Consider the following 26,023-nt stretch of genomic DNA (forward strand, 5'->3'; position numbering starts at 1 on the left):
ATAATCAGAAAAAATAAAATAAAGACATATTTTTTAATGAAAAACTAAATTATTCTAAAAAAAAAAGACAATTCTAAGTAAAATATATAGTTTAATGATATATGATCCTTGTCTAAACTTAACACGAAATCCCCTAACAAATAATGACACAAAGACAATCATTAAAAAAAATGATCTAACTTGTTTTTTGTGATCAATATTCAATTCATAATGTAAGAACCAAATAATAAAAAAAACATTTTATCAAACATACAACCACATACCACAAATAATCAGAAGGTTAAAAGAAATGATGGAACATCTGACCAATTAATTTCAGTTCTTCATCTCTAAACCCTTCAATGCTAACCTCAAGAAAACCCTAAACTATGAAATACATACCAACAAACAAAATCAATAAACCCATCAAACTATAGACCAATCCAATCAACACTATCACAACTGAGCGGGAATGGCGGAAAGACCAAGAAGCCAACGAAGGAGGTGAGAGATGTGAATCAGAGAAAAGAGCAGTATAGTAAATTTGGATACAGAATAATTGGATGACTGAAAAACCTATTTTGTGGATAAGTATAAGAAAAATAAGTAGGGGTAACAATGTATTTTTGTTAATGGTTCGTTTTCTTAAATATATAATAGATAATAGATTTTTTAACCGGGAACAGAAAAAAAAATTAATATAGGTAACCTTAATCCAACATCTGCACAGAATAAAGAAATAAAGGTGCGAAAAGCAACGGTCAAAGGATTTTGAAATTCAAAATTCAAAACAGAGGGATAGTGATTCAATTGTTCTTTGTTTCACTTCCCAATTGGAAGAAACTGAAACAGCAGACTGCAATGGATTACGAAGAACATCCGTCTCCCTCTATCCGTTCTTCCTCCCTTCTCAGGGACATCTCCAACTTCACCACTCCCAGACGGCCCCCTTTCTCTCTCACCACCGCCCCATCTCCCGCCACTCAATTCTTCACCGCCTCCAAACACGCAGCCACTTCCTCCTCCTTCCACCGCCGTCCCAACAAAGCATCCACCGCCACCACAGCCAAGAAATTCAAGGCCTTCCAATTGGAGCAGTCCCAGTCCTCCCGTAAGGCCCAAATCAAGAAAGAGCGCTCCCTCAAATCCCTCGCCAAGTCTCTCTCAGTATGGCTCAACTTTCTCCTCCAAAATCCTAATTCATGTGGCTGCCACTACTCTTCTGCGGATGCTTCCGCTCCCACTACCAATGGCAAGCGAGACGGCGCCCCGGTAATCTCCGTCATCGGCGTCGATTCCGCCTGGCGCACCCCCAAGCGCCAGAGGAAATCCTTGTCCAGCAAGGAAAATGCTGGGTCGGTGGCTGAGGTTCCTGATTCCTCATTTTCGCACCTCAGGGATTCTCTCGAGGACGTTTGCAGTTTTGATGATTTGAATCAGCGAATGAGCTTGTATTTCAGCCTTGCAGCTTGTAAGGAGATCTTCCTTCAAATGAATCGCGTCGCCAAGGTTCGTTTTTTCTTCCCTAAATTACCAGGAGCTTTGCAACTCGCATAAAATTTTTATCCACTTGGTCTTTAGTTATTGAACTATGTGTCTATTGCCTTTCTCAGGCAATTGACGAAGGAAGACTGAATATGAAGGCACATTGCCCTATAGTAACTGATGTTGGCTTGAAGGATAAGGCCATGAGAATTCTCACGTGTTATAATTCTACTTGGTTGCGAATTGGATTGTATGTAATTTTTGGCGGTGACTCCTTGGTGTTAAATGGTGATGTGGATTCTGATCATGATGCTGTGTTCTTGAGAATGGTCGTTGACAAGTTATTTTTTTCGCATGAGGGTTTAGCTAAAGCTTATGCTTATAACAAAATGGTTGAAGGCGTGTATAGGTCAGGTTACTATGAGAATTTGGGGAATGTGATATTGAAGAGAATTTTGTTGCTTGTGCTTGTTCTGGATAAAGCTAAATGCCAGAGTTACCTCCCACTGGAGTACGGTATTGATGGATTGGATGGGGGTTCTCCTTTGTTATTCAAACCAGAATCCTGGATTAAATCAAGCAGTCAGCTGATTCATGGTAGGTCCTCTTTCATGTTTGCAGCCTACTCTTATTTTCTTTTAATATTTTTGTAACAGCAGCTTCTACATTACATTTTAGTTTGACTCTTTTTTTTGGTTGGAAATTAGAATTTCTATCGTCTGACGTAATGCATGGAGAAGGCAATCTTCTAACACATTTGGTGATTTTAGGTTACAAATTATCTCATCAACAGGTCAGTTACTCCTTCCATATGCCATTCTGATTTACTTGAATGAGGTTGTCGGTTAATGTGGGCGTGAGCTTGCGCATGTATCTGGGAGTGTTGGGCACTTACACATATAGTAGATGTTTCCTTTTAATGTCAATATTTCACTCTAATGTTGATGTTCTAGTAAATATGTGAAGAAGGACATTGTGTTTGAATCATGTCCAACCTATGTTTTATTTGAATGTTTTGTGATTTAGCAGGAACCTCTTGTCGAGTATGATTTCAGGATCAGAGATTTATTTGTAGATCTCCAAGATGGATTAAAACTGTGTAGAGCTATTCAGCTTTTGCAGCATAATTCTTCGATCCTCATGGTTAGTTATATATGTATTGGAAATGATACTAGCTTATTTGGCACTTGATTATTCAATTAGTTAAGGATTGTAACTCATCATTTTTGTGTGGACAGAAAATTGTAGTCCCCTCTGATACTCCTAAGAAAAAATTAGCAAACTGCAGTCTTGCCCTGCAATATATTAGGCAAGCTGGTGGGTCACTAGTTGATGAAGATGGCATGATGATTATGGCAGATGATATTGCTAATGGAGACAAAGAACTTACAGTTTCCTTGCTCTGGAATATATTTGTTCATTTGCAGGTGGCAGTTCTGTTTCGACTTATTTTTCAAGTTTCTGCATTAGTCTTGTGATTTAATTAATACTAACTTATAACCTAGACAACAATGAAAATTTTGATGCCATTGGACATGCAGCTACCTCTTTTGGTTGATAAAGCAAGTTTAGGAGGGGAAATTTCTAAAGTTCAAGGAGGCAAGGTATGCTCCATGTTAGATGAGCTTTGTGGTTTGACTTAATTATAAAATAAATAATTGGCTCCTCTAAATCGAGCCAGAGTAAAGCAAGTAATCTTAAGTATTGATGAATAAATCAATTTTTTATATTACAATACCTTCATATTTTGTGAAGCACGTGCACTCTTCTCATTTGTGATTGAGATATCTCAATTTACCCGATAAAGTGTCTTGTTCACTTTAGAGGAACTGGATTCATAAAACAGTATCTACACTTTTTTTCACTTCAAGCTCAGAATTCCTATTATATTAGAGCTTTGGTTTTTCTTTCATCTTACAGGTTCCCGTAAACATTTCAAGTTCTAGCTCTATGGAATTGCTTTTGAATTGGATACAGGTACATTCCTAAAATGCTTCCATAAATCATGGTGATTATTCTAGAATTTTTTTTTTCATTTTGGTTTACCAATAGGTTAATCAGTATTGTTGAACATAAAATTTCTTCAAAATTCAACTCAATGCTTGTTTTGTTTCAGTCTTCTTATTGCAAGTTCCCAACATGGTTAACTCATACAAAATAGATAAGTGAAGTTTTGTTTTGTTTTGGTGTATACAGTCCATACCTAGTTGCTCTTAGATAGAGGTTGGTTTGCTACACTTTGTTTCAGGATTTTAGTTTAATTTTTTTGCTTGAGCTTCATATGGTGCATCTGTAATTGTGACCTTGGTATTTATTAAGTAAAAAATTCCTTGTTCTCTGTAGTCAACTAGTTTTTTCTATTTTTGCAGGCAGTTTGTGACAACTATGATTGTGAAATTGACAATTTTCATTCCCTTGTTGATGGCAAAGCTGTCTGGTGCTTACTTGATTATTACTTCCAAAAAGAACTTCAAAATTCCTGTTCGTTGAAGGTCTTTAACTTCTTTAGATTCCTTCTGACTTCTGATAATAACATCTTGTTCATCACCTTTATTTTTCATTTTTAACAGGAAGTGAGTATAAAAAGTGGCAAGGCATCAATTATGTCTGTTGATGAATATTCAGATGCACTGTATAATTTTATACTATCCCAAAAGTTGACTACATTACTGGGGAACTTCCCAGAGGTGACTACCCTAATTTGTGTTAATATCTACTTGCATAAGAATCTTTTTGTGGAAACTTGACCAAAAAAAATTCCTGTGAAATTATTTTTTGGAATGTTATTATTAGGAAAGTAAACATTTCCCTTCTACCAAATACATTCTTATATTATTGCTAATAACATACAAGGAACACACACTGGTTTTTTATATTTGTTAAGAATCAGAAATCAGAAATGGAGCCTGAACACTTCACACCTGAACCAGAGCCTAAACTCCCAACAGAAAAATGTTTTTCTCTCTGTACAGCGAAGCAAAAGTGCATAACCGACCTCAACAGGTGCCCTTCCCCCCTTTATGTTCCTGTCCTTCACTGCTATCCAGCAGGCCAACTCAATGCTGTCCCAATTCTCTCCCTCACTCGTTTTCTTTGTCTTACAAACATACATTTTCGAATTCTGGTTATCAATACTGAAGCCATTTTTATGGACACTTAAATTGTGTTAAATAATATGCATTTGTGTAACCCAAACAAAAAAAGAAGAAATATACATTTGTTTTATCTCACTTGATACTATTGGCAACATAATTGAATTCGGGTATGTTTTTTTCAGGTACTTCAAATTAGTGAGCTACTTCAATATAATGGTGCTTGCAGTGACCGAAGTGTGGTGATTTTGTTGGTTTTCCTGGCAAGCCAATTATTTGTCAAGAAAAATTTGGTAAGCAGAATAAAGGTTATGATCTCATTCTGTTGCTACTGTACTCTGAATTTTGTGTCAAGAAAAATTTATATCTTTCTTCTCACATTTTCAGGATCACTTAAATTTCCACAAACTATTGGGTGATGACTGCCAAAGTCTGAACCATAGAAATTTGAGGATGCTAAGGTGCCTTTCAAATTCTGAATCCATACAAAAGCCTGATGCTTCCGATGTGCTTGACAATGAAGGTTTGGTGACCAAGTGATGTGAACTTTAATTATCCATGCATGTCTTCTGTTTGTGTTTATTGTTCAACTTCCATGTATGTTAATTAATTTGATTTTGATATTATTTGATAAATGATTGTTTTATCCACATAAAACTACTTATGCTGATCTCATTGTGATCATAGTTGTATCATTTGGATTTCTATGACATGGTATCACAAATAAAAGTGAGAACGATTCATATTGATTTAAAACATTAGTAGATAAGTTGGGCTTTATCTTTAAAACATATGATCTCCTTTTACGTAGGTTTTACCAGGAATTATTTTGCTAGCCTGTTTGCAGTTATTCATTCTTTTGCATGGTAGTTGGCTCTGAGTAGACAACAGCATGCCATCTTTCATTTCATATATTATGACAATATTTTCAATGTGATTATATTAGTTTCCCAAACCAATACATCCTAGATTAATCATAATGATGGTATAGTTTTATTCATGAAATAATCAGTTTTCTTTCATAATTTCGTGAACTTTTTTTTTATCAAAATCTTATTTATTAACATAGATGCTTCAAGAAAATTCAAGGCCATCCAAACTTGGTGGCAAGACATGGCCGAAAGAAACGGTCTCAACAAACAAGCTGCCTCTAATTTGAAGGGATCAAAAATCACCGAATGCAGCACCAACATCAGAAGAGGTAATTGTTAAGACGTGCATAATCCTATTTGCCACTGTTGTCATAATTACATTTGCCACAGCAGCAAAAAAATATCTAAATCCACTAGATTGTGAATTTATTGGGGAAGGGAAATAAGAAGCAGTGCTTAGTTCAACTCCTATCAGTCCTGGTACAAAGGAATGGATGTATTTGCAAGTGAATTTGAAATCGGCTTTTAAACTTTACTTTGTTCATGAAATCGCATAGTAAAAGTGTGTGATCGAATTGTTTTCCACTCTATAATTGCAGCTTATTAATCTGCTAATTGCATGCAAAACTTCTGTTGTTGATGATATATGTCATCTAGTTAACGATTGGTACTTCACATTTTTAGAAAATGCTACAAAAACAATACAACTGCATCTCAGAGGATGGGTTGCACGGTGCAAGTTTCTGAAGATGGTAAACTCGATTACCCTTTTACAAACTGTTTTCAGAGCTTGGCTAAAAGTGAGGCAAAAGTCAGCCTATGTGATATTATCAACTGTTCAAGGCTGTGACTCTTCATTTGGTATGTAGTTTATCAGTTTTTCTTATAAATTTTCTGGGTTTATTTTTTCAATACATATTGATCTGTCTTGTTTATTTAATCACACAGAAATATTGAAGCAATCAGAAACATATAAGAGATACGTCATGCTTTTCATGTATAGACGTTCCTTTTTGAGGTTAAAGAGCTCAGCACAGATTATCCAGAAAGCAGTTAGGAGTTGGCTCTATAGGAGGCATAAGAAAGAGACTAGTACAAATCCGGATCTTTTGATTTCAGATATGATAGCGGCTGCTCTTAATGTTCAGAAATTGGTCCCTGGTGGGATGGGACAATCTAGATATATTCATCAGCTAGATCAGAGAGAGAAAGACTTATTTTTTTCCCAACTGAAAGTCACTTTCCATCTTCAAACAAATGCAGCCACTATCATTCAGCTTGCTTGGAAAAAGTTCATGTGCTGCAAGTCTGCTCAGAAGCAACACCTGTTTGCAACTAAAATTCAACGAAATTTCCGTAGGTGGTTATTGACAAAAAGTTTTTTAGAGCAGATTCAGGCTGCCGTAAAGATTCAATCTTATTTTCGAAGGTGGAGATGTGTGAATGCTTTTCAGCTCTTCAAGATTGAATTTAAGGCAGCTGTTGTTATTCAATCATGTATGCGGGGCTGGTTAGCCCGAAAGAATGCTGGTGCACGTAGGAATCACCTATTTGCAACTAAAATTCAGTTAAATTTCCACAGGTGGTTGTCGAGAAAAAGGTTTTTAAATCAGATTCAAGCTGTCATAAAAATTCAATCATATTTTCGAATGTGGAGATGTTTAAATGCTTTCCAGCACTTCAAAATTGAGTTTAAAGCAGCTGTTATCATTCAGTCTTGTTTACGGGGCTGGTTTGCCCGAAAAGATGCTTGTACGCGTAGGAAGGACATTGTTGAGATTCAAGTAAGACAGTGGCTAGCTTGTTGTAATTATATTTATCTTCATGTATTTTACATGACTCTCCAGTTTGCATGAAAAAATTCATGAGTCGATGTGCTGTTACTTCTTTCGGTAACAGTACTGTGTATATATTTACTGATATATGGAAGAGTGCATCTTCAAATTCTTTTTGGCATTGTCTTTAATGTTATGTTTCGTCAGATGAAATTACTAATTTCTATAATACTATGATTTTTTCAATTTTAGAAAAATGTCTTTTGCATATTTTTTGTAAGTTTTAGTTTTAGAATATTATCTAACCTGATAGGTTGCTTTAATGATTCCAGAGGCACTGCCGTGGTTGGCTTGTAAAGAGGGACTTCTTGTTCCAAAAAGACGCTGTAATAAAGATCCAGTGTGTCGTTCGAAGTTTGAAGTGCCAAAAGGCTCTCAATTGCCAGAAAGATGCAGCTTTGGAGATCCAGCGCTTTATAAGGGGGCATGTAACTCGGAATCAGCTATTAGGTTATTAATTAATGTCTTATGAAGTTAACTTTATCTGTGGTTTCCTATCATCTCACTAATACTATTATATCATGTTTTGGTGATGTAGGCAGCGCTTCCAAGCTACGCACAGTTATTTCTGTTAGTTGCAGCTCAAAACCATTTGGCTTTTGTAGTTTTCAATTTGAACTGTTCTTGTTTTCGGTTGTGAAATTGCAACGATGGTGGAAGGGTCTCCTCTTGCTGAAGTTAATGAATAAATCGGCCATCATTATTCAGTCATGTACCCGTGGGTGGATAACCAGGCGAAATGCTACTCTTTATAGAAGCCATGTTGTCATCCAAGTATGATATTCTAATTGTTATTATGATTTACAGACAGATAACCAAATACATGCTAAATCTTTTTTTTTTTAAATAATTATTAAACCATTAAGATGCTGCTACTACCTGCAACTATTGCTCAATTTTCATTTGTTTTCTGTTTACTTATTTATTTTTTTGTTCCTATATTTTACTAAAGCCTCTTAATTTCCATTTGCCAGGAAGATGCGGCGTTGTTGATTCAACGCTACATTAGGGGACATTTAACTCGACATCGGAGATTAGGTAAATATTCATATTTTACGAGTGTTTTATGCATAATCTCATTAGGTGGTGCTTTAGTTCTGGGTTTTACATTTACTGCAGATACGATTATACTTGTTATCCTCATGTAGGTGGTGCTTCTAACCTAAGTGCAATCACTCCTGTTGGCTGCACCTCAGGGCCAGTTGGCTGTCGTAGTTTTCCACCAGATCAATTTTTGCTTTCAGTTGTGAAATTGCAACGATGGTGGAAGGGTCTCTTGTTACAGATATTGATGACAAAATCTGCTATTGTTATTCAGTCTTGTACTCGTGGGTGGATAGCCAGGCGAAAGGCTAATGTTCAGAGACATCGTATTATTGTCATCCAAGTATAGTGTTTTGTACTACCCTGTAATTCTTTAGTATTTTTCTTTGGGTGGGTGGGATACAATTATGTTGTCTTTTACACTAAAGAGGGTAACATTCTTCTTTCGTTTTACTTCCCACTTTCACATCACATTTAGTTTTATGATACATTGTTTCACTAGTAGATGGATCAATGAAATCCTTTATGATATCATTGATGTGACTAATTATTTTAACCAAATTTTCATCGAAATATATAGTTTTCCCTTTTTCTTAATCTTCCTTCTTTTTATCTAAACTTTTGTAGTCCTACTGGAAAGGTTACCATGCACGTAAAGTTTCGAAAGAACAGTTGTTGGATTTGCGCTTGAGAATGCAGAAGTCTGCCAGAAATGTGGATGACAGCAAGCGTCTCATAAACAGACTCTTGGCAGCGCTTTCGGAGCTACTCAATATGAAGAGTCTTAGTAACATCCTTCATACTTGTTCAATATTGGGTGAGATTTTTCAAACATTACTTAATCTAGATTTTGTTGCTATCTTTGTTATTTCTGAGACGGCGTCTCAAACATGCAGTATAATTTCCTCAAATGTGTGTTCTAATTCTAATAATACGCCTGACGCGAATGAATAAACAGTGGTATGTTATATTTTATTAAGGGGTGGCCCGAGGTCTTAAAAGAGCCGTTAGTTGTATTGTGATTTAAATTCTACTAATTCCCTTCGTTCAATCTGTTGTCCAAGTGATGATGCAGTTTCACCCGCATTCGTTCTTCACTTCAAATAGCGGTTCATTGTATAAGTTCTGACCTGACATACTTTTTCTCATTTGTTTTTCTGCGTTTTCACAGACATGGCTACAGGGCACTCTCAGAAATGTTGTGAAGAACTTGTGGCTGCCGGGGCCATTGATACTTTGCTGCGGCTGATTCAAACAGTCAGCCGGAGTATACCTGATCAGGAGGTTCTAAAGCATGCTTTGTCAACTCTCCGAAATCTCGCCCGCTATCCTCATCTTCTACAAGTGTTGATCCAAAGTCGTAGTTCTGTACAGATAATTGTGATGGAATTATTGAGGTTGTTTAAGTAGAGTTGTAGTTAGCCGTTGAAGTTGATGTACAATAATATTCTTATTCTATTCCTGTTATAACTTTATATATAACTTGTTCCAGGAATAAAAACGAGGGTTACTTCATTGCTTCTGAACTTCTGAAGAAGATATGTTCAACTGGCAAAGGCGTTGAGGCGATTTTGAAGTCCCCTGCTCTGCTAAAACGATTGCACGGCCTTGTCGAGGACCTTAAACGGAAGGGAATTTACGAGAAAAGGTCAGACTTTAGTTGTTTTGTTAGATTCTGAAAAAATGCAATGTTTGTTGATTACAATTGTTTTGTTGAAATACAGAAATCCTAGGGCTGCTAACCTGGTTATCAAAGAAAACAGAGAGAGAAGATTGAAGGAGGCTGCTGAGATTGTTAAACTGATAACAAGGGCATGAAAAACTTTTCTTAAACAGATGCAAGAGGAGGTTAAGATCTGGTCTCCTGTATTTATTACATACTGTCCTCATCTCGTGGATATTGGAATCAGCTTTCTTTAAACTTACTGAAAGCAAACAATGGTTAGAACCTTAACAGTGAACTTTCTGAGTTTTCTGCATAATTGTTTTCAAAAATACATGCTTTTTAAAAATGGTAGAGAAAATGAAGAGAGTTGTGAAAGGACTATATAAATAGCAAAAATATAAGTCTTAATAAAAAAATGGAGAATAAAAGAAGTGTTTCTTTTTTTTTAATTATACCTCATTTTGGTTATCACTACTATCATCACATAAAAATATCATTAAAATAAAAAACAAACAAAGAATGACCTAACCAAAAAACTCATGGAAAAAAAAAATAGGTAGGCTATAATAATAGAACTTTCAGACTGTAAATTATTGATTTGAAAAAAATCCCGTAAAGTTCATTGACACATGCTAGGTATACCTCAAGTTATTGCGTCTACACTTACTTTTTCTAACTAAGGTTGTTTATAAATTCAAAATCTATAACAAAACAAGTAAATTTATTCTTTTTATCATGTAAATACGAATTATCAGTGTTAACATCACTTTTTTATGAACTATTACATGTTTTATTTTTAAATAATTGTAAATAATTTTGGTTTTTTATAATTAATGAAATGTTTTTAAGAAAACAATGATGTTTGTTTTTTCTTCTTATTTTTATAATAGTTATTAACCATTAAATTAGTTTTAAACATTATCACAAAACCGTTTTTCTTGATCAATATTTTTTTAATAGTGTATTATTTGTGAGTAAAAAAACGAAATTAACCAATAGCAACTTTAAAAATAAAACCAAACTTTATGGCAGCAACAAATCCATAATTGTTAGCAGGTTTCCTCTGATTAGACCCATTCATGAACTGTGATGAATTATATGATTAAGGGAAAAAGGAAAATTTAAAATTCTTATAGATGATAAGAAAAGAAATCGAGGGCAAAATAAAGACAAAACACTGATATTATACCAATAAAAGAAAATATATTTAACCAAAATGGATGTAATTTATCAATATTGAAACCAAATAACTATGTAATAGAAAATTCTTAAGCAAAATTAAGCTGTGAAGATATATAAATATCAACCTCAATACAAAATAAGCGTAATAGAATATGAATAAATACAATTTGATATTTTCTCACTAAGCCAAGTCAATCTTAACCTCTCTTCCAAATTTCTTGTTTCTAACTAAGGAGAGCAATTTAGAGGAGGATTAAGATTGACGATATATTTTTTTTAAATGTAGAAAGAAAATTTTGATAAAATTATTTTCATAAATTTAATATCACTATTATTGGGTGTAATGGTGGAGTTTGATTAGAAGATATGTCAGTTATACATACAGAGAGAGCAAAAGAAGAAAAAAAAGGAAAGGGAGAGAGAGAAATGAGTGTAAAGTTAAAGAACAAAGAATTACTTGAAGTTGCAGGTAAGAATTTACCATCTTGTGTGAGCAAAGTCATGCTATTTTCATGTTGAGATATGGGATGAACAAATTCTATCTTAACATCTTCCAAAAATATTCATTAATTCATTCCTCCCTATAATACAAAATATGAAAATTAAATCACTTTAAATCAATTTAGTCATTTAAAAAATTATTTTATAAACCAAATCTCTTAAAAAACGAGTAGATAAGTTGATTTTTAAAAATTAAAGTGGTTAAGAAATGAGATTTGTTTGGTGATTCTTTCCTAAGTTATGTTAAAAACAAAAGGGAGAGAAATTAGGGTAAAAGTCTTTAAGAGGTAAAGAGAATTAATTAATTTTCTTTCTGGTACTATTGGATGAAATTGTTGTTTGTTTTACAAAACTTATATATCTTTAAATATATACATGTGTTAAGGTGATATTTTCTTAAAATTGTATAGTGTATATTATATATAACAATAAATAAAATTTGTTTTTATTTCACATCATAGTATTGTTTTCTCAGCGTTAAAATATTGGATATACATTTATTATTAAGTTTTGGAAAGTACCAAAAATGTGTGGATTTAATATTTGCTTTTTATTTCTAAACCAAATATGATCATGTAATTGTATTTAAAAGTCAATTTCAAATTATGTGAATAGCAATAGAAAGTTAAAGTGTGGAATTTGGAATTTGGGATTTGATTTATTTTATGTGAAGATTTATAATATATTATGTAGAGTTGTCAAAACGGGTCATCCGGCCTGACCCGACCCGGCCCACCACGGGTTGGTCACTTAGTGAGCCAACCTAACTCGGTTCATTTATTAGCGAATTAAAAGAATTCGAACCCGACTCGACCTACCACGGGTTGGTGGGTAAACGGGTTGAGTGACTGACTCACTTAATTACATTTTTTTTACAAACTTTCTATAATTCAAATCTAAACAAATTTCACTCCGAACATGAGTGTTTAATTAATTTTAAAAATAAGAAATTTAAATAATTTTTTCAAGAAAAAAAATAATAAATATTTTTGTATAAAATTAAAATTAAATTTTAATAAAATAAAATTAGATAGGTGGATTGGTGAGCCAACCCAGCCCACCACGGATTCAACCCGTATGAGTCGGGTTTAAATGAGCCAGGTTGAAATCTGACCCGCATTAAAAAAATCCCGGCTCAAACCCGTGGTGGACCGAATTGGCCCGCGAGTTGTAACCCATTTTGACAGCTCTAATATTATGTATATAAAAGGCAAATATATTTTTTTTTAAATATTTTGAAAATTTGGAAGTTGTGTATTTTTTTAACTTAGTCATGGTTTTGGTATTTATTAAAGTACTTACGGTATGTAAATATTTGAATTATTATGTGTTGTCAGAAGCATGAATCATATTTATGATTTTAGTAATTGTGTGATGATTGATTTGGGATATGGGACTTTAATGGTGTATTTTTTGAAAAAAAAAAAGATATGTTTTTTTAAGTGAAGTATTGCTTTTGTAGGGTATTTTAATTTGTTTTAATTATGATTATTAAATAAAACTTAAACATATGAAAATTTGGAATGCTTCGTTTTGAAAACTCGAATTATTTTACCATTTAAAACTACTTTATGATCTAAAATTTGTGAAAAAAAACTACATAACACAACATTTATCACATGACATAGTGAAAAAATCTTCAAATTATTATTTTAACAAATTTTGTACATTCGATATTTATTTATCTTTCGCGAATCCTTCAAAAATTTAACATGGTTTAACTTTTCATCTTACCAGAGCACAAATTATTATTATTATCATATACATCATCACAAAATTTTAAAAAACATATATATATATATATATATATATATATATATTAAATTGACATCCAATAAATAAAAAAATGAAATATATATAATTTTAAAGTTAACATAAATATATAGATTTGAAATTTAAATGATTAAATTGGCAAAATTAGATCATAATTTGTGAAGTAATAAAATTTAAGTAATTCAAATTCAAAATATAATACATATTAAAAAACATAAAACCTTAGTAGTTATATTAACTCAGTTAATGAAAAGGTAAAATGTATTTAATTTTTAATATTAAGCAATGAAATTTGCAAATTGGTAGAATATTAAGAATAGATATATTTGTATAATTTATTTTTAATGATTTATTTTGAATTGATTTAGTATTATTTGTGAATTCGATAACAAATAAAAATACTCATTAGACTAATTGAACAAATTGATATTTATATTTCTTTTGTGTTTTTATTAGATAGATTTGTTGGACGAGTCAAAACGAGATTTAAAAGTAAAATTACGAACAAATTTATATAAAGATTGAATTTGAAGTGGTAAGAGTTGAAAAAAGTTTTTATAATTGGAATGAAAGACCCTAGTTTTTGCAATGTTACAAGTTTTTGTAGTAAATTAGGTTCTTTATTTTTATTCTTAGATTTAATAACATACATGTTTTTAACAACTTTTTTTTTCTATAAAACTTTTATTATATTCTTCTTTAGTTGTTTTTAATAGATTTCTAAACAGTCCAATTAGAGTTTTTAACATTTTATTTTTATTTTTGTAATAATCAATTATCTAAGTAATTAACTGATTATTGCAAAATATTTTTTATTTAAAAACAATTTCAAAGCAAAAGATAAAAAAAAAATCAAAGACTGCACTAAGTCCTATACAAAAATCTACTTACCTAAGCTTTTCAAAAACCATACAAATCTTCATAAAAATCCTTTTACTAGATTATATTGACTTTGATTTTGTATTACTTCATCTTTTTATTAACAAAACTTCATTGCTTATTTTTTTTTACTAACAGAAACAATTTAATAAATAAATAAATGATTTTTATTATTTACTTGTATGACTTTTATTTATCATCAGAATATAGATATCAATATTTTCATCAATAATAAGTTCGTACTGTATTTCTTTCTAAATTGATTATCTATATTATATTATGTGCGTTATATATTATATATTATATTATTGAAGAGATTTTTAAAATTAAAATAATTATTTTATTAATTTGATTACTAAAATAACTATTTACAATAAATTATAAAATTATTATATTTCTTTAAAAATTATAATAATAAGAATTTTATTAGTAAAAAAATTAATAAAAATTATAATACATTTTCACGGGTAAATAAGTAAATAAATTTAAATATTTAGTTGTAATAAAAATATTGATGTTAATAATAATAATTAAAAAAAAATAGGTAAATAAATATCCGTGTTGAGAGACAGAAAGAAGGACACGCCACAAGGTTAGGGTTTGGGTCTCAACTACTCTTAAAAGCACAGTCTCACATTCATTATTGTGGTTGATCTCTTTCTCTCTCTGTGGTTCTCTCTATCTTTTTTTTCGCTGTGCTTGTCCATTGGAGAATTTTGAGGTTGAAGAAGATGATGCAGCCAGGACCCGGCATGGCCCAACAACCCAACCAGCAATATCCACAACAGCAGCAACAGCAACAACCCTACATGATGATGCCGCCGCAGCCGCAGCCCCCTCAGATGTGGGCCCCATCTGCCCAGCCTCCTCCGCAATCGGTGGCTCCTCCGCAGCCTACCAGCGCCGATGAGGTCCGAACCCTCTGGATCGGTGATTTGCAGTACTGGATGGACGAGAACTACATCTACACGTGTTTCGCACATACAGGCGAGGTATCTGTGCTTTTCCTTATTTTCGCTTTTCCCTTTTCAAATCGCCCTACACATCTTTGCATTTTATTTTTGTTTTTTGGAATTTTGGTTAGATTTTAACTTGAAATTACTATGGTGTGGTGTTAGATTTAGAATATGTTGACATCAAATTAATCTTTTGTTTTTTGCGAGAGCAAATACTGTCGATCCTATAAATAAATTATGTGGAAAAAATATGATGTATTCTTTTGAAAGGTGTACATTTCAGAGATTTTAAATAGAGATTTGCGTTTTCTGTTGTTAATATATTATTTTTTTAATTATGAATCTGAGTTTTTGATGATTGCATATTCTGGGGCAGATTTGATTGGTTCAGATGAATGTTATTGCATGTAAGCAAGTAAAACTAATGTTTAGAAGCTTGTTGGTGTTTCAAGGTGATTCTGAATGTTGGTTACTGAAATATGGTATTTGCTTACAGGTGGCTTCGGTTAAAGTCATTCGGAACAAACAAACTAGTCAATCGGAGGGATATGGGTTTATTGAATTTACCAGTCGTGCGGGTGCCGAGAGAATCCTTCAAACATACAACGGAACCATTATGCCAAATGGTGGTCAGAACTTCAGATTGAACTGGGCTTCGTTTAGTGCAGGGGACAGGCGTCATGATGACAGCCCGGATCACACTATATTTGTTGGAGACCTGGCTGCAGATGTTACAGATTATCTTCTGCAAGAGACATTTCGGGCTCGGTATCCCTCCGTTAAGGGTGCCAAAGTTGTAATTGATAGGCTTACTGGTCGTACAAAGGGTTATGGTTTTGTTAGGTTTGGAGATGAGAGTGAACAGGTTAGGGCTATGACTGAAATGCAAGGGGTTCTTTGTTCAACAAGACCCATGCGAATTGGACCTGCCTCTAATAAAAATCCTAGCACCCAGACCCAGCCAAAAGGTATGTCTCTTTCATAGTTGTCTTGTACTTGTCATTTTGATGCAAATATCTGCCAATGTGTTGCTTAAATATAATTTAGATCTGTTTTTCTTTCAGATGCATACTTTTGGTCTGTTATTGAATATTGATACGTTTATACTACTGGTTGGATTCAGTTCTTTAATTCTTTAGTTATCTAGTTTGTGTGTATCCCAGATGTTTTAATTTACATTTCTTTTCAGTTACACTCTTGAAGAATTGCAGTCCAAACACATTTCTTCCTGTAATTTCCTTTAAAAATTTGGGCTAAGTAAATGATATTAAATAATAAAATCTTATAGAACTCCCATTGTCTCAAAGCAGGGTGCTAAGAGGCTCTGTCATCTCGGAGCCTGGAACTGATTTCAGCTGAAATGGTTACCATTTTAGTCCATGGCCTTGTGTAGGTCAGTTATCTGTTTATGTATTGCCCATTATTTTTTGTGGCATTTTCTTTTCTGCCTCTAATTACGTATATTTTCTTTTCTTTTCATTTTGTTGCTTGGCTTTTTAGCCAAATTACTTATGCAACTATTCAAATTACTTTCATATCCGTCCTCCATTCTTGCTCCTTGCTCCTTTAGCTTTACTCCTTTGACATTACTTAAAGAACTGTATCTTTGAGTTTCTGTTTTAGCTTTCCCTTCTTTAGGAAGTCTTTTGTACTTTCTACTTTCTTTTCTTCATCTATCTATCGCTATTAATTCAAGTTTCCAACCTAGTTCACAAGGAATACCTTGGGATACGGTGGTTAGTGCTTTGGTTTTGTAGAAATGCACTCTGCCAGATGGTTTTCCATTTTTTGTTGTCACAAGGCAAGGTCTGTCGCCATTCTTTCTAAATTTCTCAGCACATATGCTATTAAAGTTATAATTTACTCTATATTGCTTAGTCCTTTTGGAAGACTCATTGGAGTTGAAGTTATAATTTACTCTATTACTTAATTCTTTGGGAACCAATCTATTAAAATGTCAAAATGTTAAATGACCTGTGAAGTTTTCTATATTGTGTAGTAACAAGCATTTGACAGCTTCCTAGTTTATTCTTATTTTAGTTTATATGGTAAACCACGATATGTGTGTATCTTAAATACTATAATTTTTACAAGAAACTATATATATATATATATATATATATATATATATATATATATATATATATATATATATTAAAATGTTAAATGACTTGTGAAGTTTTCTATATTGTGTAACAAGCATTTGACAGCTTCCTAGTTCATTCTTATTTTAGTTTATATGACAAACCACGATGTGTGTGTATCTTAAATACTATCATTTTTACAAGAAACTATATATGTGTATATATAATATATGTATGTAAATGTATGTATAGATGGATATATAGGGAGACATTCTCATTGAGAGAGACTGGTGTCCATTTTGTTTGTCACATTGTCCGTAGTATTTGCATTTTGTAAGGCCAATAGTTTTACCGTTGCAGTGTATTGACAAGTATTTATGTTGAATTTTCTCATGGAATTATTTGAATCCATGATTTAGTTCAATGTCAGATTTTGTTCATGTCAGAATGTTTTATCATATTTGGATAGTTAGAGAGAGGGAGGGAAACTTCATCATTTTCTACATTCCCTTTGCATTGTAACCCTTTCTGATGAATTTTCTCATGAAATTATCTGAATCCATGTTTTTTTTTTTAATTTCTGATCATATTTATGTCATTGAATAGTTTTTCCATATTTTAATATTTATGGTTCTGGGCATGTTATTTTCTTCTCAAATTGCTATTTTCCCCTGTACATGTACTTGTTAATTGAAAATGAGGCAGATTTTGTGCTTCTGAATGATGGTGCATTTCTAATAGTGTAGTGTGGCGAAAGTTTGTGGTGCATGCAAAGGCACCTGTAATTTGTTGCTTGTGGAATTGGTATATATAATTGCATGTTTTTCGAATGAATCGTATAGAGTTGAGTATGGGATATTTGAAATTTCATCCTGAATGTATCAACATTATGTTGAAAATTCGTACCTCCATAAAAAGGATGTGCCTTTTGTCTTTGAAAACTCAAAGTATTTTGTCTTTATCTTTTTTTGGTGTCTTTTTCCGCGGACTGCTTCCAGAATTTTTGTTTAATAATGTTACCCATCTTTTTACTTGTACTTTGAACATGCAGCATCATATCAGAATCCTCAAGGGGCACAGAACGAGCATGATCCAAATAATACAACTGTGCGTACTTCTTTGCAATATAGAAACTGCTCTTCTTTGTTCTTGTTCATGACCCTAGTTTAATTGCAGATTTTTGTCGGCAATTTGGATCCTAATGTTACCGATGACCATTTGAGACAAGTTTTTGGGCAGTATGGAGAGTTAGTTCACGTGAAGATTCCAGCTGGCAAGAGATGTGGATTTGTCCAATTTGCGGACAGGTAATTTAATCATTGAAGTAATTTATATTTATCTTGTTAACTTGTCTAAATGCAGTGTCCTCTGATTGTGCCGTGATTTTTCGTGTTTATGCATCAGGAGCTGTGCAGAAGAAGCTTTGCGGGTTTTAAACGGCACACTTTTGGGTGGACAAAATGTTCGGCTTTCATGGGGCCGAAGTCCTTCAAACAAACAGGTAAGCAATGTTACTGAACTGTGGTCATTCTGATATGCTTAATCCTTGTTAATTGATTTTTATAATGAATTTGGTTTTCGTGGATGACTCAGGCCCAACCAGATGCGAATCAGTGGAATGGCAGTGGTGGTTACTATGGATATGCTGCGCAGGGTTATGAAAATTATGGTTATGCTCCTGCTGGACAAGATCCCAATATGTATGGCAGTTATCCGGGCTACGCAAATTACCAACCTCCTCAGCAACAACAGCAAATAGGATATAGCTAAGCAAGTTCTGCCCCAATTTTCCGTTTTCTTCTGTAATCCTATCCTATCTATGATACTCGTTTTGGTTCTTACTCTAATTGTCTCATTGAGAACAAACTTGGCTCATCTTTTACCTTCCTATCATTGCTATTAGCATTAAACATTCTATGCGAACTTTTACTTTGTACCCATTAAATATTGCTTGCTGAGTACCTTGATGTTTATGCATCTGGTGAACCCTTCCACATTTGATACTCCTATTAATTATTTGTAATACAGAATATTAAGCGGGTGGCATATTGTGTATGTAGCGTACGATGCATTGTCGCGTATTGAGCTTGCTCTGGCGTGAAAGAGAGATGCAGAGTGTAATGAATTTTTAAATAACATAAAAAATGATAAATGCTAACAATTTGATAACATGGTGGAAGGAATGTTGCATTTCTGAACATATTACATGTCATCTAGTTGCATCTATTGACAAAATGAATTTTGGTCTTCAATTTAACTTTTTTGCATTAAAAAAAATCACCGAAGCGATCTTACAAATTATGAAAAATAGTTTTAGTGTTGAATGTTATTGAAATTAAATAATTAAATATTTTAATAGATGATTAATATTTTAGATATCACCTGAATTTATTATTTTGGATGATACTTCACAATGAAAACAGGTTAAGTTTTGTCAAATGATAGTAGGATTCTAATGAAAATTAAATGTATTGCTCAACCTTTGAAAAACAGATAATTAGTCTCGTGTTTTACGTTCGTTGGTAGTGTATTTGGATTTTAGTTGAAACATTTAAATTAATTTGGTTATCATTGAAATCTGCGTAAATATAATTGATACATATTTCCAATTAATGGTATTTTTTTTTCTGTTGAGGTTAATCTACCCTAATTTATTAACCGAAATCTAAACGCTTTTGTAGTGTTTGTTCTCGGTGCAAGGTGTCATTTTATAAGTTCCAATGAAGTATTTTTGGTGAATTTACATTGAATGGAATTTTGACGTTTTTACGTACGTTTTACAAACACTAGTTACACATCTAAGTTGGTTTGATAGAAAAGTTGATTGACATAAATTTAAGCTGATGTTTTTTGAAGAATTTTTACATTTGTCCTTCGCGAAATAGCGAGTATTTTTAATGACAATGCATATTTCTCTTGCCTCTGTTGAGGTACAGGATATCGCTTTACAAAGTTTCACCTGTATTTTTTTTGTCCATAGCAGAACCTCAAAGTTATAAATTAGAATATTTGTTTTCATACTCACTTTCTCTTTGTTCTTACCAAAAGTATCTCCATAAACAAATGCTACTTTTAGCCAAACACTGACCCAATTGTTGATATTCATACAAGTGAAGAGTTCATAATTTGCAACAGGACCAACTGGCAACAAGTTATATTTCTTCACATACCAAGAGCTCAGTAACAAGATTAAACTAAAAACAAATGGTAAGATTACGTAAAGACAGACCAAAAACAACGTTGAAAAGGAAACTCATTTATTAGGAAATGTGGCAGCAAAAACAGAAAGTAAAGCAGAGATTGTGACTCAAAAAAGATTAAGACTTGAAACTATAGATCTACATGTCTACAGACCCGATTAATTTTCCAGCCTAATTTCCAACTATGCTAGACAACCTTCTCCATATTTTCCAGCTAAAATTTTCAAGTGCCTGATCCAATCTGTTTCTCATATTCCATTGGATTAGCTAAAGCTTCAGTAGGTTGATTGAAATCCACTGTATTAATGTCTCCAAAAGAGCTATGGTTCTGGGGACCACTCCTCCCCCACAGATCATGTCCTTCATATGAAAATTTGGACTCAGAAGGAACAAATTTACCAATCCCTTCAGATGGCATGGATTCAGGTTCGCTGGCCACAAGTGCATGGTTTGATCCCACAACAGGAATATTAACATCAGTATTCGGTCTTCCACTAGAATTTGAGCTGTCAACATTACTTAAAGTCTCAATTGCAAGCTCTGCCTTTGTATCTTCTAGCACATCAGTTTTTGGCAACTCCTGCTTCTCCTCGAAGTAGTTAACAATTTTACTAGTTTGTTCAGATGGCAAGACTTCAGGTTCAGTACATAGAGGGATCAGGTTGAATTCAATATTTGATATATTTGGTTCTCCACGAACCACCTCATTCAGATGATGTACACAAGGAACAACCTGCTGTCCAGTTCCGATCTCCTTATTGGTGTTGTCAATTGATGGAACCAGGTTGATGAGTTCAGATGCTGCTTCTGAGTCTTTTGTTTCTCCACCATCCACATCAGATTCTTTTACCTGTGTGTAGGCATCAAGTTCATGAAGTGTTTCATCTTGTTTGATCGTTTTGTCATGATCAAACTCTGACATGATAGAGGTGGACTGATTCACATGTCTAGGTTCAGATGTCCCCTGTGGAATTCCTCCACTGGAAATTGAAATGGCTATCAAAGTAGAGGCAGATTGATTCTCAGGTACTTCTGAGATGGTAGAATGAATATCAGTTGGTGGCACTAGCTCTTCAGACACAGGTACCCGTAATTCTGGCTCAAAAGGTTGTTTGTTGAATTGTACTGATGAGGGAACAGAAGAGCCATGTATCTCTGCATGTGGGTTAACAACTGGAATATGAATCTCTTTCCTTTTGATCATTTTGACATGTGGAGCCACGTCGTTTTCTACAGAAACAGGTGAAAAGTGACCTGGTACAAACACTAGGCCTCTTAAAACAGCATCAGTGTTTGCTACCTTAACATTAAGAAGATATCCAGCATTAAAAGTTCCTTCAATGACACCACTAACTAACTTCCCTACCATTTCATCGTCACAATCATTAGTTGTACCAGTTGTTTGGCTGGAGTACAACACATTGTCAGAATCAGGAATTACAGCTACATTCTCCCCTTGAACTGCACTTCCTTCTTTTCTTGGTCGACCACGTTTTCGTTTCACTGGAACATTTAAAGGAGTACCTAATCCATGATTCTGTTGGTTCATCTTCCAGAATGCCAATTACAGAGTCCTCTCTAGAAAATATATCTGAAAAAGAGAGAAATTTTATTCTTTGACCAAATAAAGTATGTCTGATTTCCAACATTCCCTAATCGTAATGCTGGATAAAATCAACAAGTGAATTTAAAAGAAAAGTATGATTGCCCAGAAACACTAACTCCTTCCTTTGAAAAAAAAAACAAGAAAGAAAAGAAAATGTAAGTATTTCAGCACCTGAACAAACAAATTTCCTAATGGGAAAAGTTAAACATTGTTTTTTTATGCAGCAGACAAAACAATTCAAAACTTCAAGGGCAGAGACATTCTCACAATATTTTAACAGTTGTTAAGCGATGTTATCATTTAAATGAGATCAATATGGCAATGATTCATACCCAAAAATTATTAAATTTTACAATTTCTAAATAACTTATATACGCTCTGAAATTAAAATAACATTGTAGAAAATAGTTGTTGGATTCAAGGTATTCATAATGCATGTGTAATAACATGTAAGCTAGTGCGAATGCAGGAGCAGTTGTTCTAACTTGGATCAAACCCCTAAAATAGCAACGGAACAGATTTACAGAGTAGCAAAAATAAAAAAATAAATTTGATTCTCGAACATCGCAGAAAAGGAAAATTGTAAAATGCAGCGTAAAAGAAAGCATGGAAAACTCACAGATGGGTTAGGGCTATGGGGGCGAAATGGGATGGATATAATGAACGACAAAAACTGTAACTTTTGTGGCTATGGCGAGGAAACGAATGTTGTCGCCTTTAATATATTATTTAAAACAAAAAACGAAAAAGACAAAAGAAAGAGAGAAAAGAAAGTGAAGAGTGTTGGATCTATCTCTGTTGGACTTTCTTTCCAACACCAACATTGCGCAGAACAAAAACTCCACACGTGGTTGGTTAATAATTTTTTGCTATCGTCAGAGTGATAGTTTGCATATGGTTATTTCTTAATTTCCTTATTATAATAAATAAAATGTAAATGTTTTATTAATATGTAAACGCAAATGTTTTATTATAATATATAGTAATAATAATAATAATGTATTTATGAGCCAAACAAAGTTTTTTATTAAATAGAAATGATAATCTTAAACATTATATTAAAAAATATTGTTTTAAAAAAATTTCAAAGGTAATTTGTAAATTATAAATTAGAATAAAAATAAAATTTTAAATTTTATTTTTAATAGGATATTATTTTATTAAACTTTAGTAATAAATTATATAAAATCATAGTTGATTGCTTTTTATCTTTTATTTAAATATTCACTATATTTATGTCATTTATTTAAAATAAAAATAATTTCTTCTTTAAAACTTTTAATTTAGTATAAATTTGTAATCGGACTGAATTAATGCTTAACCTAAACCACTCAAATTACTAACTAATTAAATTAAATGTTCGAATATAAATTTGAATTATATTTAATTGGTCTAATTAGATTCGAATCTATAAAATCTGATTATTCTAACCTCAACTTTTATATTTTGATTTTCTCATTTAGTGTGCTTTTGTTTTGATTTCATATTGTTAAAATAAATTAGATGTGGGAAGCGTATTTGTCTTTCTATATGTTTTTTACTTCTAAAATATTTATTTTAAAAGTAAACTATATTGTCCATATAAAAAAATTAAATCTGTACTGATATATAATAATGTGTTTTCAAAATAAATTATGCTTTGTGTTAATATTTTATCTATATATTTTGTCATCAACAGTGTTTTCAAAGTTTGCAACATCACTGATGACAAACACTTCTGACAGTGTTGTATTTGTATAATAATAAGCTTTGTTAATTCAAATAGAAATGGAGATAAACTTACGCAATTATTTCCATTCTTTTAAAGTTGAGGAGAATGATGCAGTTGAAACTTTTGAAGCAATCAATTACTATAGGGTTTCACGATTTGCTAACAATTAATTTATTAATTGAATAAGTAATCGGCAGTCCCTCTACAACACCAAAACTGCAAAAGTTTCATCATATAATAATAATATCAAACACCAAAACCGAGTGTGCCAAGTCCATGCAGACCAGGTCATATATTTCTGTTTTACTGCTATCTTATCTCCAAATGAAGCTGTTCATGAATGTTGCGTCTGCATTAAAAATAAATACATATATGTTCTCTCAGTTTTATTATATATATATATATATATATATATTTTTTTTTTTTTATACACTTGACTCAATTATTGATTTATTTTAGTTTTCTATACAGAATTTATTCAAAAGACTTAGTTACAAAAAGATTAATTGATTATTTACTTTACTCAATCATGAATTTTAAGTCTAATTCAATCTCACAAAATCGACTTGTAAAGTGAGATTTGCACTCTCTTATATATATTATAATTTGACCTGTAGGACTTCCAACCCCTTTTCTATAAAAAAGATGCTTGGAACTATTCTCATAATAAACATAGGTTACTAATTTCGAAACAAAATATATTCTACACATAATCTTTAGAGATAAGGTCAATTCATAGTATATAAGTGGGTGCAAACCTTGCTGTACAAGCCGGTTTTATGGGGTTGAGTTAGGCTTAAAGTTCATTTCTAATATGGAAAAGTCTCACATTGACTAGATATAAGGTCAATTCATAGTTTATAAGGGGATGCAATCCTCGTTCTAGAAGCTGAGTTTATGGGATTGAGTTAGACTTAAGTCTATTTCTAACACCTAATATAAGAAATTAAACAATTAGATTAATTACTAACAATTTAATCAGCTTCATCACCAAAAGGAAACTTTTAACTTTGATATGGTTTCAAACACAAGTACCTATATTCACAAGCAGAGATAACCAACTGAAACACAAATCCTATCAATCTCTATCTATTATTTTTCTATATACAACACAATCACTGTATAGAAAAACCTTCTCATGCAAGCCTTGAGGAATTAATCAAGTGGCCTCAGGAATACTCTCTAGCATGGGCATCCACAATCTGTGACCAGCATCATCATTTCTGGCTTTTATCAAGCGAAGCAGAACTTGTTCTGCAGAAGCTCTCTGCTGTTGTTGTTTATCAAAAAGTTCTGCCAACTCCTTCTTTGATATCCTTATCTTCACTTTCCCACTCGCATCAGGAGAAACTCTCAGCGTTTGCATAAGCTTCTCCTTCTGCCCTTTTCCTAAACTCAACTCATGATGACCTTTTCCAAATTCCTTGCTTGAGCTGCTCTTCTTCGACTTCAAATCGCTCCAGTCCTGGCCGTCCCACTCCATTGACGATGCAGGTTTTACACAGTTTCCCATATTTTGATAGATGATTGCTTAAAACTGTTCAAGTGTATGATGTCTTTGATCAACAAACGAAGATAGTACGTATATATTTTAGAAAAAAATGAAGAGTGTGATGACAGATTTGTGAGGTTTTGATGATAGCTATATAATATATATATATATATATATAGTAAATGGAAATATTGGATAATGGGAACAGTGATGTTATTATATATATAATTGTGAGGAGACACGGAAAGCTAGATCGGGTCTGATTGTTGTGCATGGCAGCCAAAAAGGTGGCTTTATTGACCAAATAGGTAGGTTTTGTTGTGAGTGTGTGAAATGAAAATGAGATTTAGCATCTTTAGGAGTCACTAACCAAAGTGACTGTCACTCTATGTCACTTTGTTTTATTAAATGCATGAAATTGCTGTTTGTATTTTTCTAATTCAATAATATATTCCTTTTTGCTTTAAATGTCTATCTGTGATGCCACCTTATTAATAAAAATTAATTTCTTCAAATCATCCCAAGTTTGTACTTAGTGTTTGATGGTTTTGCTAAACCCAAACTAGTCACTTCAAAGTTTTTTAAACTCATATTTTATGGGAAATAAATATCAATATATATATATATATATATATATATATATATATATCTAACCGATTTGTTAAT

The 26,023-nt window shown here is 32.6% G+C and overlaps 4 protein-coding genes across 5 annotated transcripts; 2 read left to right on the forward strand and 2 right to left on the reverse strand.

Moving 5' to 3' along the window:
• The first annotated feature begins 745 nt into the window (after positions 1-745).
• LOC108332569 (uncharacterized) lies at positions 746-10,261 on the forward strand. Of its 2 annotated transcripts, none has more exons than XM_052871935.1 (22): positions 746-1,488; positions 1,593-2,061; positions 2,172-2,257; positions 2,491-2,607; positions 2,703-2,891; positions 3,006-3,068; positions 3,385-3,441; positions 3,834-3,956; positions 4,035-4,151; positions 4,742-4,849; positions 4,944-5,079; positions 5,626-5,757; positions 6,113-6,289; positions 6,377-7,212; positions 7,536-7,713; positions 7,802-8,037; positions 8,238-8,301; positions 8,412-8,650; positions 8,935-9,124; positions 9,479-9,704; positions 9,800-9,955; positions 10,032-10,261. In XM_052871935.1, exons 1-22 carry the CDS (start codon positions 841-843, stop codon positions 10,123-10,125), a joined length of 4,641 nt encoding a protein of 1,546 aa, XP_052727895.1. In that variant the 5' UTR covers positions 746-840; the 3' UTR covers positions 10,126-10,261. The 2 variants fall into 2 exon arrangements, with proteins under 2 accessions (XP_052727895.1, XP_017423594.1); XM_017568105.2 differs by having other exon boundaries at positions 2,494-2,607.
• A 4,622-nt stretch (positions 10,262-14,883) lies between these two features.
• On the forward strand, positions 14,884-19,394 carry LOC108347436 (polyadenylate-binding protein RBP45). The gene is made up of 6 exons (XM_017586671.2): positions 14,884-15,300; positions 15,761-16,232; positions 18,400-18,455; positions 18,525-18,655; positions 18,753-18,849; positions 18,942-19,394. Exons 1-6 carry the CDS (start codon positions 15,040-15,042, stop codon positions 19,116-19,118), a joined length of 1,194 nt encoding a protein of 397 aa, XP_017442160.2. The 5' UTR covers positions 14,884-15,039; the 3' UTR covers positions 19,119-19,394.
• A 1,194-nt stretch (positions 19,395-20,588) lies between these two features.
• On the reverse strand, positions 20,589-22,970 carry LOC108333011 (uncharacterized). The gene is made up of 2 exons (XM_017568325.2): positions 22,774-22,970; positions 20,589-22,139 (listed from the first exon to the last, which is right to left on the reverse strand). The coding sequence occupies exon 2, from the start codon at positions 22,095-22,097 to the stop codon at positions 20,772-20,774; it is 1,326 nt and encodes a 441-aa protein (XP_017423814.1). The 5' UTR covers positions 22,098-22,139; positions 22,774-22,970; the 3' UTR covers positions 20,589-20,771.
• Positions 22,971-24,869: 1,899 nt separating this feature from the next.
• On the reverse strand, positions 24,870-25,473 carry LOC108341912 (uncharacterized). The gene has a single exon (XM_017579597.2). The coding sequence runs from the start codon at positions 25,376-25,378 to the stop codon at positions 25,025-25,027; it is 354 nt and encodes a 117-aa protein (XP_017435086.1). The 5' UTR covers positions 25,379-25,473; the 3' UTR covers positions 24,870-25,024.
• Positions 25,474-26,023: the final 550 nt, after the last annotated feature.

Source organism: Vigna angularis, chromosome 1 (assembly GCF_016808095.1).
Source record: "Vigna angularis cultivar LongXiaoDou No.4 chromosome 1, ASM1680809v1, whole genome shotgun sequence".
Classification (NCBI taxonomy): domain Eukaryota; kingdom Viridiplantae; phylum Streptophyta; class Magnoliopsida; order Fabales; family Fabaceae; genus Vigna; species Vigna angularis.